At 41.2% G+C, this 18,180-nt stretch overlaps 1 protein-coding gene across 2 annotated transcripts; it reads right to left on the reverse strand.

Moving 5' to 3' along the window:
• Window positions 1-1,851: 1,851 nt before the first annotated feature.
• LOC105663765 (uncharacterized) lies at window positions 1,852-18,180 on the reverse strand. 2 transcript variants are annotated; one of them, XM_076532733.1, is made up of 8 exons: window positions 14,553-18,180; window positions 14,063-14,143; window positions 13,209-13,264; window positions 13,083-13,116; window positions 9,387-9,455; window positions 7,395-9,275; window positions 7,094-7,259; window positions 1,852-6,968 (listed from the first exon to the last, which is right to left on the reverse strand). In XM_076532733.1, the coding sequence occupies exons 2-6, from the start codon at window positions 14,133-14,135 to the stop codon at window positions 8,689-8,691; spliced, it is 819 nt and encodes a 272-aa protein (XP_076388848.1). In that variant the 5' UTR covers window positions 14,136-14,143; window positions 14,553-18,180; the 3' UTR covers window positions 1,852-6,968; window positions 7,094-7,259; window positions 7,395-8,688. The 2 variants fall into 2 exon arrangements, with proteins under 2 accessions (XP_076388848.1, XP_076388850.1); XM_076532735.1 differs by having other exon boundaries at window positions 7,395-9,455.

The raw sequence follows: 18,180 nt of genomic DNA on the forward strand, positions 1-18,180 counted from the left end.
AATACCGGGTAGGCGATTTAGTTTGGCGTCGGAATAGGGTCCTCTCGTCCGCCGCAGAAAATGTGGCCGCGAAGCTGGCGGCCGCTTATATTGGTCCCTTCCAAATAAAAAAGGTCCTATCGCCCGTCGTGTACGAGTTGGAGACGACCGGAACCCGTATGGTTCCGAAGGTTCACGTCTCCGACTTGAAGCCGTTTGTCGGTGATGACCCCGACGACGGCCCACCACTGACCCCTCCTAACGAAGTTTTGTTTAAGGATGCTGCGTCAAGCAAGGAGGGGAGGGCGGGCGACATCCCGCAGTGCAGCGGCGCCCCACCACCCCGAACAGGAGTTCGACCCCCTGCCCCCAGGGGCGTGCCTGGAGCCGCGGCGGGCCCCGGAGGACAACCGGGCATCAGAGGTCCGGCCCGCCGTCGCCACCCCAGGGGTCAGCGAGGGACGGAAGGGGCGGAAGAGGAGGCGCCGATCCAGGAAGGCCCCGCAACCCGCCGCAGCGCCCGCCTCCACGCCCAGGAGGCGAAAAAGGTCCCGGGGGTTGAGCGCCCCCGAAAAGGGAGCGACACTCCCCCCCACTCCTCGACCGCGACCCCCGGCCCATCGGGCAACGGACCGCCGCACAGTGGGCCAGAACGGCGAATTAGCTGTTCATTTGCCAAAAATTTGATTTTCCTGGATCGATATGAAACGAACATATATCGCTTGCTAAATATATGGCGAATTCAAAACCGATTAAAGTAATGAAATTCGTTAAAAATTATAGTCATGACAAGCATTCAAAGATCAGACTTTTATGAATGCTATTTTTCACCGAAAAATTTACTCTTTTTCATATTGATGCCCTGGCAAAAGTATTAAACATTTTTGCAAAATTTTTTTTTCTTTAATAAACAGCATATGTTTATATTGAGAATACATATGCCGTGACAAATTATTAGCTGTAGTTTATTTACAAAATAATTCTCAATGAACTAAAGATTATTTTCATAGTCTTTCATCTTTAGCAAGGGATATCTTTAAAAGTGCAAAGAATTGCAGGCTCTATCATAGTGCAAAATTTTCAGCAGGATTTCCTTATTTTAGTCCAAAAGGATTCATGTCCCCCCTCGTCCCACCGCAGAAGTTATTATTGTTTGAAGCGTCGCGTGACACACGCTTCAGCAACACGTAGGTATATATTGTGTATTTAGTCGAATAGACATTACTATATTTTATTATATATTCTGTAAGTATATTAATTAATTCATTCGATTTTATTTCAAGAATATGCAATGGCAACATTTAACTTATATGCAGCAGAGTACGACTGGTTTTATATGCTATTAAATTTGCACAAAATATTATTGCATGGTGCAGATATAATACAAAATGCTGGTTTGCCCATTGGAATGTTTTCTGAAGAAGCAATGAAGGCACGAAACAAAGATTTCTGAAATATTAGAAGAGACCACACACGAAAATTTTCGCAATTAGAAACATTGACGGACCTTTTTCAGACTTTATTATATACGTCCAATATTTTAATATCTTCAATTTCGGCAGAAGACAGAAAAATTTATAAAACACTTTCGCGTTTTAATATTTTCAAGAATGAAATAGAAAAATTAATGTTACAAGAAGACCTACAAGACGATGACGATGATACATAAGTAATAATAAATAAATTTTATTTTTATTCATAAAAATTGTTTCCATGTTAAACTTATGTTTACGTTAATAAAAATTATGCTTATAAACTGAACGTCCACATTAAGAGTATAGTATATTCACTAACTTTTTGAAATATAACGCTTATTTTTGTTTTATTTTTAATTTTTTTGGCAAGAAAATAATCCGGTGTGATTAAATGTAATAATAATACTTGTTTTAAATGCTGGAACGACACAGCGACCGCTATACTTTCGTTTGAAGTCTTCAAATAGCGCTACAATTGGCCGTGAACAGCTAATTCGCCGCGCTGGCCCACTGTGCGCCGGCCGGTGAAGCGCCCCCGCCTCGCGGTGGAGGCGCCAAACGTGGCCGGCCTCGCGGTCGTCGGCCCCGGGCCTAGTGGCCCCGAGGGCCGAATTCTGGAGGCGACGACGCAGTTCCTGTCGCTAATGACAGGAATAATGGGGAATGCGCCGTCGCATGGACCGGCACTGCCGGCGGTGGCGGGCCCGGCACCCGCAGATGTTTGTTTCCGGTACCGGCGGAGGGGGCACAAACAGCTGCAGTGTCCGTATCCCGCCGCCGGCCCCTACTGCTTTAGGTGTGGCCAGCCAGGGGTGACCCTGCGGTCCTGCCCGCATTGTGCGCGGGCAGGTCCCGCAAAGAGAGGGGCGGCCCCACACCGAAGGCGGTAGGAAGCCTGCGGGTGACCGCTTTGGTTTGTTTGTCCTTTGTCTAGGTGGTGGGTAATTTAGTTTAGTTACGTAGGGAAAAAAAAAATTTAAAAAGAAAAAAAAAGAAAAAAAAAATTTTATAAAATTAAAAATGAAAAAAATATATATATGTTTATGTGTGGTGGTGGAATTTTAGGGGTTTATGCCGTCTTTTATTATTTTTCTTTTCTCCCTATTTTATTTTCAGTTCTTCCCCCCTTTATTTGATAATTATATTTTTGAGTTTCTTTTTTGTTTTCGTTATCCCCCCAAAATTTTGTTTTTTCTCTTTTCATTTATTCTTTTGTTTTGTTTGTGTGCCAGCCACTTAGGCGGCAATTTAATTTCTTATATTTTATTTGATTTTTCTTCTCGTTTATATGTTTCTTTTTTGGGGTGTGTCGTGTTACTGTGTGTTACCTTGCAGCAGTATTCTCACCTCTTTATTTTTGATTTTGTATTGAAACTTTTCGGTTTTGTTTTGTTCGACTCACCGCCTCTCTCTCCGTTCCGTTGTGGGGGACAGATTTTTCTGTTCAGAGAACGGTAGAGATAGAAGGCAGCTCTGCGGATCGCCCTATCGCACGACATCGCCACCCCTGATGTCGAGCGAAATTTAGGGTTTCGGATTTTAATGCTGAGTCTCCGCCGATTTACGGGGCGTTGATTGACTCGCATTCCGAAACAGCTGATCAGCGAGTGTGAGTAAATATTGTCTGGAGAATACTGAATATAGGCCGACGACGATGAAAAAGCCCGGCCTCTCATCTAATTTGGCTAAGCCAATTAGGTTGATTGAGGAAGGCTTATCGCGCCCGGATTAAGACGGCGCGACGACTTCTTGCGCCAGTTCTTATTCCGTGGCCCGTCGCTCATCGGTATGCGAGGTTTTTATTCTGCTTCCTCCCCGCGACCGACAACGGAGTCAGGCGCAGTGGGTCTGAGGAAGCAAGGGTCCCCCTCCCTGGATGGGACCCACCGTTCTGTCCCTTTTCGTTTTTTTGTTTTGGTTGGGGTTTGTGAGATGTTTTTTTTCTCGGTCCTTTTTTTTTCTAACGACGTCCTAGTATGTTGCAGGACCGCAGTTTTTTTTTCTCTCAAGTCGGCCGCTCGCTCGCCTCGTTGTGCGGCCTCTAGGAGCGGGCGCGAAAGCGAGGAGGGGGGTAGGACAATTTTGGGGGGGGGGGGGGGGGGGGGTGTAACGAGGCATACTTTCATTTGGTTGATTACCTTCTTTTTTTGGTTTTGCCTCGTTACGAGGATCCTCCCAAATTGCCAGCCCCACTCCTCCGCCCAAGCGGACCCCCTCGCCGCTGGGGCAAGTATGAATGAGCGAGCGTGTGTGTTTTTCTTTTTTTATTTTATTATATCGGACGCCACCCTTTTCCCCCCTTTTTTTTGCTGCCTCCAACCACCACCGAAGGAGCCGTCGTCGTCCCCGGTCGCGGAGGAACCTCTCCCTGAGTGACGGATGCGCGGGATGGGTCCACCAAAGAAGACCCCGGCTGTCCGGTCGCGGTGCCACCCCGTCACCCTCCGCGGGAGCGACCGGCAGCCGCCACCGGGGAACGCCAGGCCTGGGGACAAGCCACCCCCAACTGCCACCTCGAGAGGGCCCCAGGACCTGGCCACCAGACGTCACCACGGAATGGCCCATCCTCGACGCCGAAATCCTCAGGGTGGGGGAATTCCGCGAACCGGGGAAGAAGATCTCGAGCAGGAGAAGCCAGCGAGCCGCCGCGATAGATAGCCGCATCCTTTCGCGAAAGCCAGTTTCTTTTTTTTTCCCTGTCCGTGTGTTGTACGTCTCCGTTTTGTTTTCCGAATCTGAGTGGTGCGTTCCGTTTTTTTTTAGTGCTTTTCTTCTTTCTTTTTGTGTGTGCCTGCGTGGAGTGTGTGTCGCCGCCGCCCCTGTGTGGAATTTTTGGAGTACACCAGCGCAAAAAGGTAGGAGTCATCTCCGTACCCTTTTTATTGCTATTCATTTGCGCGTGGGCGAGGGCGATAAGACCCCTGGCCCCAGTGACGAGGACCCTAGAGGCCGCGGACAGTCTACACGGCACTGTCCCCTCTAATCAAGTTCTTTTTCTTTTCGCTGTATTTGGGTATTTAGGACCAACGTCCCCTTGCTGTCCACGACCCCTGAGAGGGCGTGCTCCCTGCGGGCGAATACCTCAGCGTTCTTTTTGCATTTCTATATTTTCTGTACTCGCGCGTACCGTGAGCCCCCGCGCCGCGAAAGCCTCCCTCGCAACTGGCGAGTCGACCCCTTTTCCTCGACCGTTGCTTGTAACGCGTGGGGCCCCCCCGAATTCATTTTTTTTTCTGTTCTGCTTACGTGGCCTACTTGGAGGCCCGAATAAAAGCACCTTCTATTGGATACAAACTCGCGGGTCTTTTACTAGTTTTTTTTCTGACCCCCTCTGATTCCCGCTCCCGACAGAGCAGCCGGAAGGGCGATTACTACGGACGAGTGCATTAGCACTGGCGCCCCATTAAAGAAATCGTCCGTGGGTGTGAGCATCGGTGCGTGGAGGGCCGTTTTCCCTAACTGCCCCCACTCCAGGGAACCCCCTTCGGGCTTCCCCCCCCCCCCCCCACCGATCCGTCACACTCTATTTTTTTTTTTTTTTTCATAACGTGCTGAAAAGCACAAAATGGCGTCTTACGTCGAACTCGGGGGTTTTCCGCTTCCAAGTCGGCGAATACCCTGTCAAATAGAAGTGGGAAGGTGAAGAAGTCCAAATTTTGACTACAAATACGCTTAGCAGGGTGCGTGCCAGAGTATGGCCCTTCCTGCCATAGCAGTTCGTTTGTCACTAACTCCTTCGAAGCCTTCACCACTCCGGACGTGATCTCGGCAGGATCTTTGACTTGTGCCGGTGGAGTAGAGTCGGTTCCTTGGCGAGGCGTGATCTTCCATCTAAGTGACCCACTGTTTCTGTTTGTCATTCATCACCCGCGGTTTGGAGGGTCCTGCAGGTGGTACTGGCTGGCGGTCATCTGCCCAATTCGCGGGCATCAGTGCTTCCAGGTATTTGCGGTAATTAAAGGCAGACATTCGTCTGGCATTCCTAGGCATCGCCGGTTTTCTAGGCGGAAGTTGCTTGGCTGTCCAACCACCTTGTTGATTCATTTCTCGAGGAAGAATGTAAATATTCAACGCAACAAAAACGACGAAGAGTTAAAAAATATATTAAAGGATCCAGGCAGCTTGTTATTGCGCAAGAAGACAATGAGGAGGAGAAGAGGAAGAGTCGGAGCAGAAGAGACGGAGACACATAGACACGACCGATCGAACGATTCAAACCTGTAAGGGAGGTGTTTCGTGACATCTCCACGAAATATAATATATTAGGATTTATTTTTATTTTACATTTTTACAAATTCCAGATGGCTAGCAATTTGTACCAGGGACAGTACCCAAACTACAAATTGCCAGCATGCTTATTGCACGCAAATCAACAAGACCGTTTTTGAGAGTCAGTTTATTACTTAATACGGCAGTTTGTATATTTTAGATTTTTTGAAGTTTCCGAAAGATCTCCAAATTGACCGTGATGGCCGTCATTCCCGTCAAGTAATCGGCACTCATACCCAGTGGAAACTCCATCAAATATTGTTTAACATTTACAGTTACGTCTTTCACCTCTGATACTTCCTACTTCTTACAAATCGCGTTTCAGACGCAGGAAGTAGGGATAGGTCAGTGATGCCTAAATTCGATTGGTTTAGGAAAATGACTGATCAGGCGAAGAGGCGGAAGTACAAACTTTTCGTGTACGCAAACAGAAAAGTTGTTAGTTAGTTATACCAAAAAACTCAGAAAAGAAACATTATAATCTCTTCCAACCAGGAAACATTATAATCCCGCGTTCTTGTTTCAAAGTTCATACAGTTTCATTTTCACTAGTAATTAAATCGTTATTTTTTATGATTAAAACTCTTGTATTTTTTTTTATTTACTTCGACTTCAAACCTCAGTATTACCTACCTCCGTAACAAGTCGTAGGAATTTACGAAAAAACAGTAACCGAGCCAAAAGATTTCTTAATTTCGAAGTATGCTCCTTAAGCGAAACCGCATAGATGATAATATCATCTATATGAACTAAAAGTTCTATACCTTGAAGTCCAGATAATATTACGTCCATAACTCTCTAAAAGGTTGCGGAAGCATTTTTTAAGCTAAATGGCATACGATTAAATTCGTAATGGCTATGAGGAATGGAGAAGGCCGTTTTGGGTTTGGATGTGATGTCCATGGGAATTTGGTGAAAACCTGAGGCGAGATCTAACTGAAATATTACTTACTGAAATATTACATCTGCCACAGTTTTTTCGTTTAACTTCCTGCAATTAATAACCATTCTCCACCGTGGTTTTCCGGATGAATTAGATTTTTTGGCACCATTCAGAGTGGAGAATTGTAAGAAGAAACTAATGGTTCAATTATATCGTCGCGGAGAAGAAAATTACTTACTTCATTATTTCATCCTTAAAAACCGGAGAAAATTTAACCTGTTTTGTATGGGTATATTGTCAGCAGTATTAATTGTATATTAATTTAGCTTTAGCTGCTAGGACTTTAGCTGCTTCCAATTTATCTATAGGGAGATGAAATTGATATAGAAATTCATAATGTTAAGTACATAATGTTAAGGACCCACATCCAAACTACTTAGATTGCGCATTAAATTGAATGAATATGATTATAGTATCGTATACAAACCTGGGAGAGTGAATGCCAAGCTCACGCACTTTCGCAAAATTCTGTCAACCCTGATAAAAATCCTATTCTTCATCCACAACCTGTACTGCCTACTCTAAACGTCAATCCTGGCCATGGGTATCTGAAGAAAGTAGTCATCTCCATAGCTGATACACCTGCTGCGGATCTTGAGACAGACGAAAGGGATGAGACAATGACTTTTGAAAACGAAATAATGATAGCTTTTGTGTTCCTGACGCGCGGGATAGCAGAAGTCAAATCCAGTGAGATCATTCAAGGATTTTCCCGCTCGAATACCTACGTGTCCGAGGTGCAATCAGTGCCGCCGCAAAGGGTGAATGACCCTGAAGTATGTGAGATTCCACCGTCGCACCGAACAGGAGTGTTGGGTAAGTATGCGATGCCGGCGTCACCCCCTCCTGCGTTGTTGGGTGAGTAGCCGATGAGACCACTGCGAACTGGAGATTCAAGTGGACTCGTGTAAGAGTTACTTTGAATGGTAGATCAAGGTGAATGCAATGACCTGATTTACACAGGGGAACCTTGAAAAAGAATAACCTTGTCAGAATTACCTATAGAGGAAAGAACAACCTTGTCGGAATTACTTTTTTTTTTTTTAAGCGAGGGGAAATCTTCGAAAAGACACCCCCACTCCCCGGGGGAGGAGCGGGGGCAGTGTGGGATTTGTACCCACTAAAACCCCTCGGTGATTCCCGACCCGGCGGCATGGCGCGTCCCGGGATCGTGCGTTATCGTCACCGCGATGTCGGAATTACCTTGTGACGGATCGGTAGGAGGGACGACAGGAAAAGTCCCTGAGGTGGAGGGCGGCCAGGGAAAGCGGTCCTCCACGTCCCGATACGCACACCCACGGACGATTTCTTTAAAGGGGCGCCAGTGCAATGCACGCGTCCGGGGGAATCACCCTTACGGCAGCTCTTCCGGGAGCGGTACTCAAGGGGGGACAGAAAATAAGTAGAGTATCCGCGAGTAGCTACGATGAATTTGGCTTTATTGTGGGCCGAAGCTAGCCCTTCGAGAAGAACGTAAATGAGCCCTTCGTGGTACAAAGTTCGGAAAGGGAACTGGGTCACGATCGCTAAGTGCGGTAAAGATATCGCGACACGAGGGCTCGCGATACACGCGAGTGATACAAAATAAAAATCGGAAATGAAAAGAAAACGCGGTACACTGTGGGAGCACGCCCTCTTGGGGGTCGTGGACAACAAAGGGAACGCTGGACCTAAATGTAAAATACAATGCAAAAAGAAAAAAAAAGGTAGCCCGAACTGGGATCAGCGGCCCAGAATCGCGGGGACAGAAAGCGCAAATCTGTACAGCGATATTCCGTGAATACGGTCCCTAAGGTCCTCGTCGCCGGGGCTGGTGGTCCTATCGCCAGGAACCACCCATACGCACACACACTCGCTTATGGATCTTGCAAGAAGGCAAATATCCTACCTTTGTACGCTGGTGTCCGGGTAGGCGTCGTTCTCTGTCTGGGCGCGGCGCCAAGGTAAGTCCACACTCCACCGATCGGACACACACACACACACACGAAACGTGAAAGGGAGAAAGAAAGAGAAAAAAAGGAATTATGATACGGTGTAAAAAAAACTAAATAAGGCGCAAAGATACGCGGGCGGTTCGCAGTGCGTCGTGATTCGCGGCTCGCAGGCTTCTTCTCTCCGTATCCGCGGCTCGGGTCCTCGGTGCGCGAAGTTCCCCCTCCCCGAGGATTTCGGCGCCAGGAATGGGCCAAGTAGTGTTGCGGCCAGGTCCTGGGGCCCCTTCGGGTGGCAGCTGGGGTGGCTCGTCCCCAGGCCTGGCGTCCCTCGGTGGTGGCTGCCGGTCGCCCCCGCGGAGGTGGACGGGTGGCTCGGCGACCGGTCAGCAGGCGGCTGTGGCTGATGGGCTCCATCCCGCGCCTCCATCTCTAGGGTTGGGGTTTTCCCCCGCGCCCGGAGCCGCGGATGCTTCTTCCTTGGGCCGCTCGTCTTCATGCCGGTGCCGGGGGGGAAAGGGGCGCACGAATAATAATAAAATCGGGAACTACAAAAACGAAAAAAAAACACGCACTCTTCCATACGCCCCGCCACGAGGGGTTGGCAGGGCGGAGGAGAGAGGCCGGCGGGCCTGGTGGCCACTCGTAACGAGGCATAAAAATATGCCTCGTTACAACCTATAGAGGAAAAAACAATGAATTGTAATAATGATGAAATTAATGAAAGTAGACTCTTAATTAATAACATGAACGAAACAGTAAGAAGATCGACGACATTCTATTCCTTACCTATTATAATTTGTGTAGACGATAATCTCTTCATGAAGCCTGATAACCTTGCCCATTCTATCTCGTTAACTGCAAATGATACTTCATAAACCACCGAAGGATTATTAAACCGAATTGGAGATTCTCCCGAACAAATCCAACAATATCAGGTTGAGTTTGGTAATGTCATTGTTTTCCCTCATGATAAGTATTCAGAAGAAATATAAGAAGAGATTTCTTATTTTATAAGAAACGGGTAGAAAAACCTCAATTTTTTCTTTTAATTTATAAGAAACTTTACTGAGAACAATGTTATTACGTTACAAAAATACACTAGTCAAAAGAATTAAGGGAACAGAAAAATGTCAAAAAAAGAAAAATTAGTGAAAAAAAGTCTAAAAAATTTTTGAGACAAAAGGTCGAAAACTAGAGACCTGAATCTTCAAAATGACTATTCTGGATGTCTCCTGCGATGAATTTCAACGGAGGCAGAGCAATTTGAATATGACCTAAAAATTTAAGGAATTTTTCTGTTCCCTTAATTCTTTTGACTAGTGCAGGGGTCGGCAACCTTTAGAGTCGGAAGAGTCAAAAATTACAATTTATAAAATTTCAAAGTTTTTAAAGAGCCACAAAGTTTTTTCTTGCCAACAATAAATAGTACTCGCATAAATAAAGTGTTTTAATAAAAAAAAACTAATCTATTGGTAGATTTTGTAAAAGGAAAATTAATAGAAGAGGAAGCAAGGCGTCAAAGAAGATGGCGCATCATCGGCTCTGGTTTCTCGAAAGTCTACGTGAACAAGGAACAGCGTGTACACGCGTACACAGGCGGTACGAGCGGACCGAGCGGAACAGGCGGAACCAGCGGAACGGGCGGAACAAGAGGAACAAGAGGCAATCAGAACAAAGCAAGGTTTTCCGGAAATTGTTATAATTGCGGTAAATATGGGCATCCAGCCATTCGTTGTCACGTAAAAAGAAAAGATCAAGGTAGAGCGAGCCAAGCGAGTACTATAAGCGGACAGGAAGATTCGTTAGTTGCTATTTCGGCGTTGATATGTTCGACTGAAAGAAATGAATGGTACCTCGATAGCGGGGCAACTTCACACATGTGTAATGACCGGAACGCGTTTGAAACTTTGTCGGACGAAAAGATTACTAATATTAGTACGGCCGGTAAAGAAAACATAAAATCTTACGGTATAGGAGTTGTACAAATTAACGTTAGTTCGCATGGTAGAGTAAATCCGATAAAATTAGCGAATGTATTATATGTGCCAGATTTAAGAAGTAATTTGATATCGGTCCAAGCTATTACGGAAAAACAATATGAAATGAAGTTCTCGAAAGACAATGCGAAAGTGATTAGATCGGATGGCTCGTTAGTTTTTGTCGCGTCTAAAAGGAATCATATGTATGTAGTTAAAGAAACGGTTAATCATAGAGTTTACAATACTATGAACGATCCTAATGTAAAATTGAAATTATGGCATGAGCGATACGGACACTTAAATTACGATGATTTAAAAGCGTTAGCCGATAAGAATATAGTATACGGAGTAGATTTCTCGTCGAAAAGTCAAAAATTGCCTTGCGAAATATGCGATCAAGCTAAAATTCATGAACTACCATTCGCGAAAGGTGCGAATCGAGCGAAAATGTGTTAGAGTTAGTACATACAGATATTTGTGGCCCGATAGATACAAAATCGTATGGAGGTGCGCGTTACTTTGCGACGTTTATCGACGATAGAACGAGATATGTAGAAGTAGTATTTTTGAAATCTCGTAGTGACATCTTAAAGGAATTTAAAAAGTATCAACTGCATGTAGAAAAGCAAACAGAATGTAAAATAGTTCAATTGCGTAGTGATAATGCCAAAGAGTATGTCAGTCAAGAATTTAATGAATATTTAGAAAGCCAGGGCATTACTAGCCAACTATCAGTTCCGTACACACCGCAGCAGAACGGAGTCGCAGAACGTGCAAATAGAACAATTGTCGAAATGGCGCGCGGAATGTTGATACAATCGAATGTTCCAAAGGGTTTATGGGCCGAAGCCGTGAGTACAGCGGTATTTTTAAGAAATAGGTGCCCTTCAAAGGCAAACGGTGGGGTGACACCTTATGTTATGGTTAGGACACAAACAGACTGTTAAATTTTTGAGAATTTTCGGATCGCAACAGTATTCCAAGTTTGAGCCAAAGGGAGAAAAGGCAATTCTGGTAGGATATTCTATAGAAACAAAGGCATATAGATTATGGATCCCGGGTACCACAAAAGTAATCAAAAGTCGTGATGTTCGTTTTATAGAAAATATGAGTAATAAGATAAATCGTGTAAATATAGAGTTATTGTTTGATGAGAATAAGATAAATGAAGAAAAGATACTAGAAAACGGATCTACATAGGAATCTACAAGTAGATTAGAAGATGAAACGTTAGACAATTTGTACGAAAATTTAAATTCCGATACATACGAAGACATAGGTAATGAGTTAGGTCAGGACAATTCAGAGAGAAAAAGAGCACATGGTAGGCCAAAATTAATTAAAACTGGTGAAAGAGAACGACCTAAGAAACAGTATCAGATGGCAAAAGTTGCGATAGGTCCAGTAGACAACGATCCAGAAACGATAGAAGAAGCATTAGATAGACCAGATAAAGAGCAATGGCTAGAAGCGATGAAAAGTGAATACAATTCATTATTAGAATGTAACACATGGGAGTTAGTCGATAGAGTACCGGAAATGAAGGTAATTTCTTGTAAATGGGTTTTTCATATAAAAAGGCTCCAAAACAACGAAATAGATAGATACAAAGCTAGATTAGTTGCTCGCGGTTGTGGACAGAAATACGGTGTAGATTACCTAGATGTGTATGCTCCAGTTGCTCGAATACAAACTGTAAGAACGTTGTTAGCAATAAGTGTAGAAATGAACTATTATGTGCATCAGATGGATGTAACTACGGCGTATATACAAGGTGAATTATCAGAAACAATATATATGGAGCAACCGCCGATGTTTGGATATAATAATAATAATAAAGTATGTCATTTGCGTCGTCCAATATATAGATTAAAACAGTCAAGCCGTGCGTGGCAAAATAAATTAAATGAAAAATTGGAGAAAATCAGTCTGTACGCGTCGAAAGCAGAACCATGTGTATATACAGGCAATATATGTAGATGACCAGGTTGCAATAATTGTAGTCTATGTAGATGATTTGCTGTTAGTGTCAAAGTCGTTAGAAGTATTGCGTAAAGTAAAATTAGAATTGAGTAAAGTCTTTAAAATGAAGGATTTAGGACCAGTGAAAGAGATGCTCGGAATACGGATTGAAAGGGAGGGAGATACAGGGTCGATTAAAATTTCGCAAAGCAAATATATAAAGAAATTAATAGAAAAGTTTGAGATGAACGAATGTAAATCTGCATCTACTCCTGTAGCTTTAGGAATCAAATTGTCGCGGGAAATGGAGCCAAAGACCCCTGATGAAAAAAAGGGAGATGGAAGATAAGCCATATAGAGAATTAATAGGAAGCCTCCTTTTCTTAGCCAACACCACGAGACCCGATATATCCAGGCCTACAACACCGGTAGTGCGAGTATAGACGCCGTAAAATAAAGACGTTGTAAAACACATACTATTAATTTTATAATAAAACTGCGTAAAAAACCAACAAACATAAATAAATTCCTTTTTACGCACCTAATTGCATTACTTTCCGGACAAACCATGTATGCTAAAATTGATAAAGAAACATTTGTCATCTTATTTGGTCTGTACAAAATACAATATAAAAGTGCAGAAAAATTTTTGTAATACTTAGCCCACCACAAGTTTTAGTCTCAGATATTGATTGTACATTTGCTTCATTAGAGTTTCAAAATCTGTTAAAAAATAATGGTACATAAATAAAAAAAAAAAATATATACTGATCGAATTGAGTAACCTCCTCCTTTTTCGAAGTCGGTTAAAAAGGACAGTTACAATACTAATTCTATTCAACTTTCATAATGCAACTCTCACAACTTTTTAACATCCCATTTTCATTCTTTATAAAAACTCTACAACTTGCAGACGTAATCATATATGCGTATAAAAGGGAAAAGTGTAAAAAAAAAATTAACAGGGCCATTACAGAAATTATTCAATTAAATTTGGATTACTGCAGTTCTTGGAAACAAAAAATAAATTCTAACAAATTTGAGGCAATGCTATTTAGAAGGAAAATAAAAATTCCTCACGTTTGGGAACGAATATAAAAATTTTAATTTATTTGTAGATGGTACGAGGATTCTCCACGGAAAAGTAGTTAAATACTTGGGAGTAAACTTGGACGAACTTCTTGATATGAATGAGCTTGTTACAATACATTTAGAAAAAACTACGAAAGCCTTCCAGAGCAACAACAGGCTTTTCCCAGCGTCTAATTTAAGTAAGAAAATTAAAATACTGTGCTACAAATTCGACCCATATGAACGTACGACTGTCCAGTCTGGTACAATATGAGTCCGCTTATCATAGAAAAAGAAAATGCCTGTACATGACTGTTTAAAAGCAAGGAGTCAAACTATAAGACACTACATTAGTACAGGGAAATTATACGATACAGTCGAAATACCGCGCATTGATTCGATCATGATACACGGATTTACTTTGCAAATAGAAATATTGAATCCAACTACCTCCTAAGTGCACTGTATTCGCAGCAAGAATTCCATTAGCGTACACTGGAAACAGCATACATCCCCCAGGCATTTTTATACCTAGACAAAACAGGAATAATAATTGACGCACACAATGTACCAATTACTTATCACATTCAATGCACTATAAACAAGAAAATTTTATATGAACCACATATAGTTAATAAAAACATAGCACTCAAGATCATTTACAGCACTACGCTTCCAAAAGACAATGTCAATTTATTCAAGAATATGTTCAACAAACATACCCTTGAATGAAAAAATACTGGTGGCTGGAAGAAGGAAATCAAAGAAGCAACCAAAGTTAGTTAAATCGCCAACATTGTTAATGGAATAATCGATGTAAAATATGTATAAATGTAAATAGTTATACATTCATTAGGATAAGCAATGGGAATAGCAAAGATGAGTATTTGGTAATGCGTGAATGCGAGAATGCGTGTGAATGAGAATAAAGTACACTTACAATTAGTTTAGGTGTAAGTTCCAAAAGGAGAGACCTGTAACTTTTTTCTGGCATCGCATTTTTGACTCTGCATCAGGGCCTTGTAACGGCAGGAAACCCAAGCGTAGTACATAAAATTCGGAAAACAGTCGAAGGTTTAGTGGGAATCCAGAATAAGTAAGAAAATCACGTGTATAAAAAAATAACGTGTTGTATAACGAACCATACCATCGAAGTGATACATTATTCATTATGGAATCAATGTAAATAACTTACATTGTCATGAACAAAGCTACTTTAAAAAAATGATTAGCTCCAGAGTTAAGCGTTCAACTGCAGATCAAAAGGAGTACAGTTCAAATACCACTTACCTATTTTTTTCGTTTAAGTATTTAATTACGTTAATGTATCATTACTAAAGTTTCAAAGAATGGTGCTACAACTGCTGTAACTATTAATAATTTATTAATCGTGTTGCATTTATTATGTTAAAATTATCGTTATTATTGATTATATGCATTAATATCGTCTTTTATAACATTGCATATTTATGTACATTTACTTTATACATTTCGTTTGTAACTGTCAACGATTCTCTGTAATTTTTAATTTAACTATATCTATATAAATATTAACTATATCTATATTTAACTATAATCTTTAACTATTAAATTTAAGACTAATAAACGGCAATTCTCCTTTCAAGATATTTCATTATTTTACCATACAAAATTTGTGTTCCAAGAAGAAGTAAGAGTAAAAAAGTACAAGAAATATATAAAAAGCACGACGGTGCACAGTGGCGAAAAACGGCGAAAACGTGGACAAAAGTCAAAAAATGAAAATCGCAATTCTTGAAATCCGTTTAATGGAAATAGCTTATAAAGAATCTGTGCATACTGTTTTCACAGTTTTAATGACTTTATTATTACCATTTCGAAGATATGAGCCTCCAAAGTTGAACATTTTTTAAAGTCGATTTTTCCGGGTAAAGTTTAACATAATGCTGTTCACTATTTCTCAAATATTATGTTCATCCATTATTACCGGCTGTTTATATGATACTTTAACATTATAATTATGTAAGTTGCACAATAAAATGTTTATTTTTAACACTGATATGGAAAGAGATATAAACCATAGACATATTTAATGTTTATGTAAGGTAAAAGTTGTGATCTTCACCTCGGTTCACCTACCAAATAGGCTTAAATGAAAGCTGGAAGCTTCCCGAACAAGAATCTGTAACGATATCTTGCGGTAATTTGTGGTTTTCTGAGTTATTCGCATTTATGTTCACACGCGAGCCTTATTATTATACATGACAACAGCGGTTTCGGGACGTTTTTCAAATACAGTTACTCGATTTAATATTCGGACACTATGGTATTTGCGAAATTAAAGCTTTATGTACTTACTTGCAATGTGATTATCGAATTTTCTGATCCGCAATGAATTAAAGCACATATTTTAGTTTACAAATATGTAAAATTAAATACTTTATTTTTTATTGTTTTCTACATAATAAATGATAAACGAAATTAGACCCGATATTGGTGTCGAAAAAATATTCGGACACTTAATATTACATAAAGTTTTTTCTTATTTAGAGTGTATCTAACAATAAAGTTATAATTTTAATATTAATTTAATATTTTTTGGGACATCCCTTTTGTCACATGATGTGTTACAAACGTGTTGGCATGTTTGAAATTATTTTATTTAAATAATTTTGAGTAATGCGTTTCCACTCTTCCGTCAGTGGCATTTTTTAATTCGTCTTTCGTTTCTATAGGGGTGGTCTTAGCATTACGATCCAATAAGTCCCATTGATTTTCAATTAGATTTAAATCCGGTTCCGTTTTCTTATTTTATGTACCACAGCCTGACTGACTGCAAGCCTTTTGGCAACTTTTCGCGTTGATAAGCCAGATTTTAATAGAGAAATAATACTATCTTTCACAGTTTTAGATAATGTTTTCATGACAGTATGTTAATATGTTTTACTGCACGAACAACAACAGTGCAACTACTAGAGAATTCCCGATTTCAGACAACACTGGTCTTTGTTTACAAAGCTATCTTTACGTTTCTCAACCACAAATTTTCTGATGCGATGCAAAACCGACTACACGGAAAACATTTGTATTTATCAAAATATTAATGACATCATAACGGGTAAAACTTTTTTGGAAATCTAAAACATTGTACTTAATACTATGTATTTTTTTTTTTTATTCTATATGGAAACATTGAATAAAATTTCATTTTCGTAAAAATATCGTATGTGTGTTCACTTTTGCTCCTCACTGTATATGTACACATAACAATAATAGAGACATACTGAAGCCGTAGAAATATTCCTTGTGTTTAATAGTTGCTAGATTCTTAATTCGTGAACATGCGACTTCACGAGTTTCTGCACTTAACTTATAATTATGAAGAGTTAGTTTCTTATCTTTGTGAAATAAATGTAATTAGACAAACAGTTGAGTGTCCGCGATGTAACACAGTTATTAATAGTGTATACGAGGTGTGACACAAAAGTAACGAGACTAGGTCTGTAACTTGAAAAAACAATGGAATTGGCAGCAATTGTTTTTGTGGCATCATTCCACATACCTCCTCTATCCATGTTGCCAATTTCGATTGAATCGGTCATACCATTTGGAAGTATTGCGTTATTTAGTAAACACGTGCAACTGCATTCTGCCGGAAAAATATTGTAAAAACCGAACAGCGAATAAACATCAAGTTTCTTGTAAAATTTGTTGAACTCTTTTGTAACATGTGATGAGACATGGATTTTTACCTATGACCCAGAAAGTAAGCGCCAGTCAACAGAGTGGAAGTTTCCAGGATCCCCAAAATCTAAAAATGCACGCATGTCAAAATCAAAATTCGACATTAATGGAATTGTAATGATTGAGTGGTTTCCCAGTGGTCAGACTGTTAACTAACACTATTACATTGAACTACTAAAAAGACTTCGTGAAAAAATGAGGAGAAAAAGGCCACAGTTGTGAAGCGATGGATGGCTGTTGCACCAGGACAATGCACCCGCTCACACGGCACTGTCTGCCAAGCAGTTTCTGACCAGTAAAAATATTACTGTGATGGGGCATCCTCCTTATTCACCTGATTTGGCCCCATGCGACCTTTTTTTATTTCCTAAAGTTAAATTTTGCTTAATGGGAATCCATCTCACCTCAGTTACAGAGGTTCCAGCAGAAACGGAGAATCTCCTGAAGGGACTTCCAAAAACCTCGTTCCAGAACTGTTACCAGCAATGGCAGCACCGAATGCAAAAGTGTGTGAATGCTGAAGGGGACTACTTTGAAGGTGATAATGTCACGGAGAACTAATTCTGCAGGTACAATAATTTATTGGACTAGTCTCGTTACTTTTGTGTCACACCTCGTATACATATAAATAATTTCATTATTTATATTTACATTATTAGATACTCACACACAAATACACACAAAAAAAGGCTCTTGTCAGATCCATATGATGTGCAAAATCTGTCCAGCAACCTTTCCGAGGTGTATATCGGGTAATGCTAATGCCGGCGGTAAATGCCATAAATGCAAGGGTTTCTTTAAAGTTCTGTATCTCTGCGGGAAAAAATGGTAGCGGTTTTTCACAT

Source organism: Megachile rotundata, chromosome 6, assembly GCF_050947335.1.
Source record: "Megachile rotundata isolate GNS110a chromosome 6, iyMegRotu1, whole genome shotgun sequence".
NCBI lineage: Eukaryota > Metazoa > Arthropoda > Insecta > Hymenoptera > Megachilidae > Megachile > Megachile rotundata.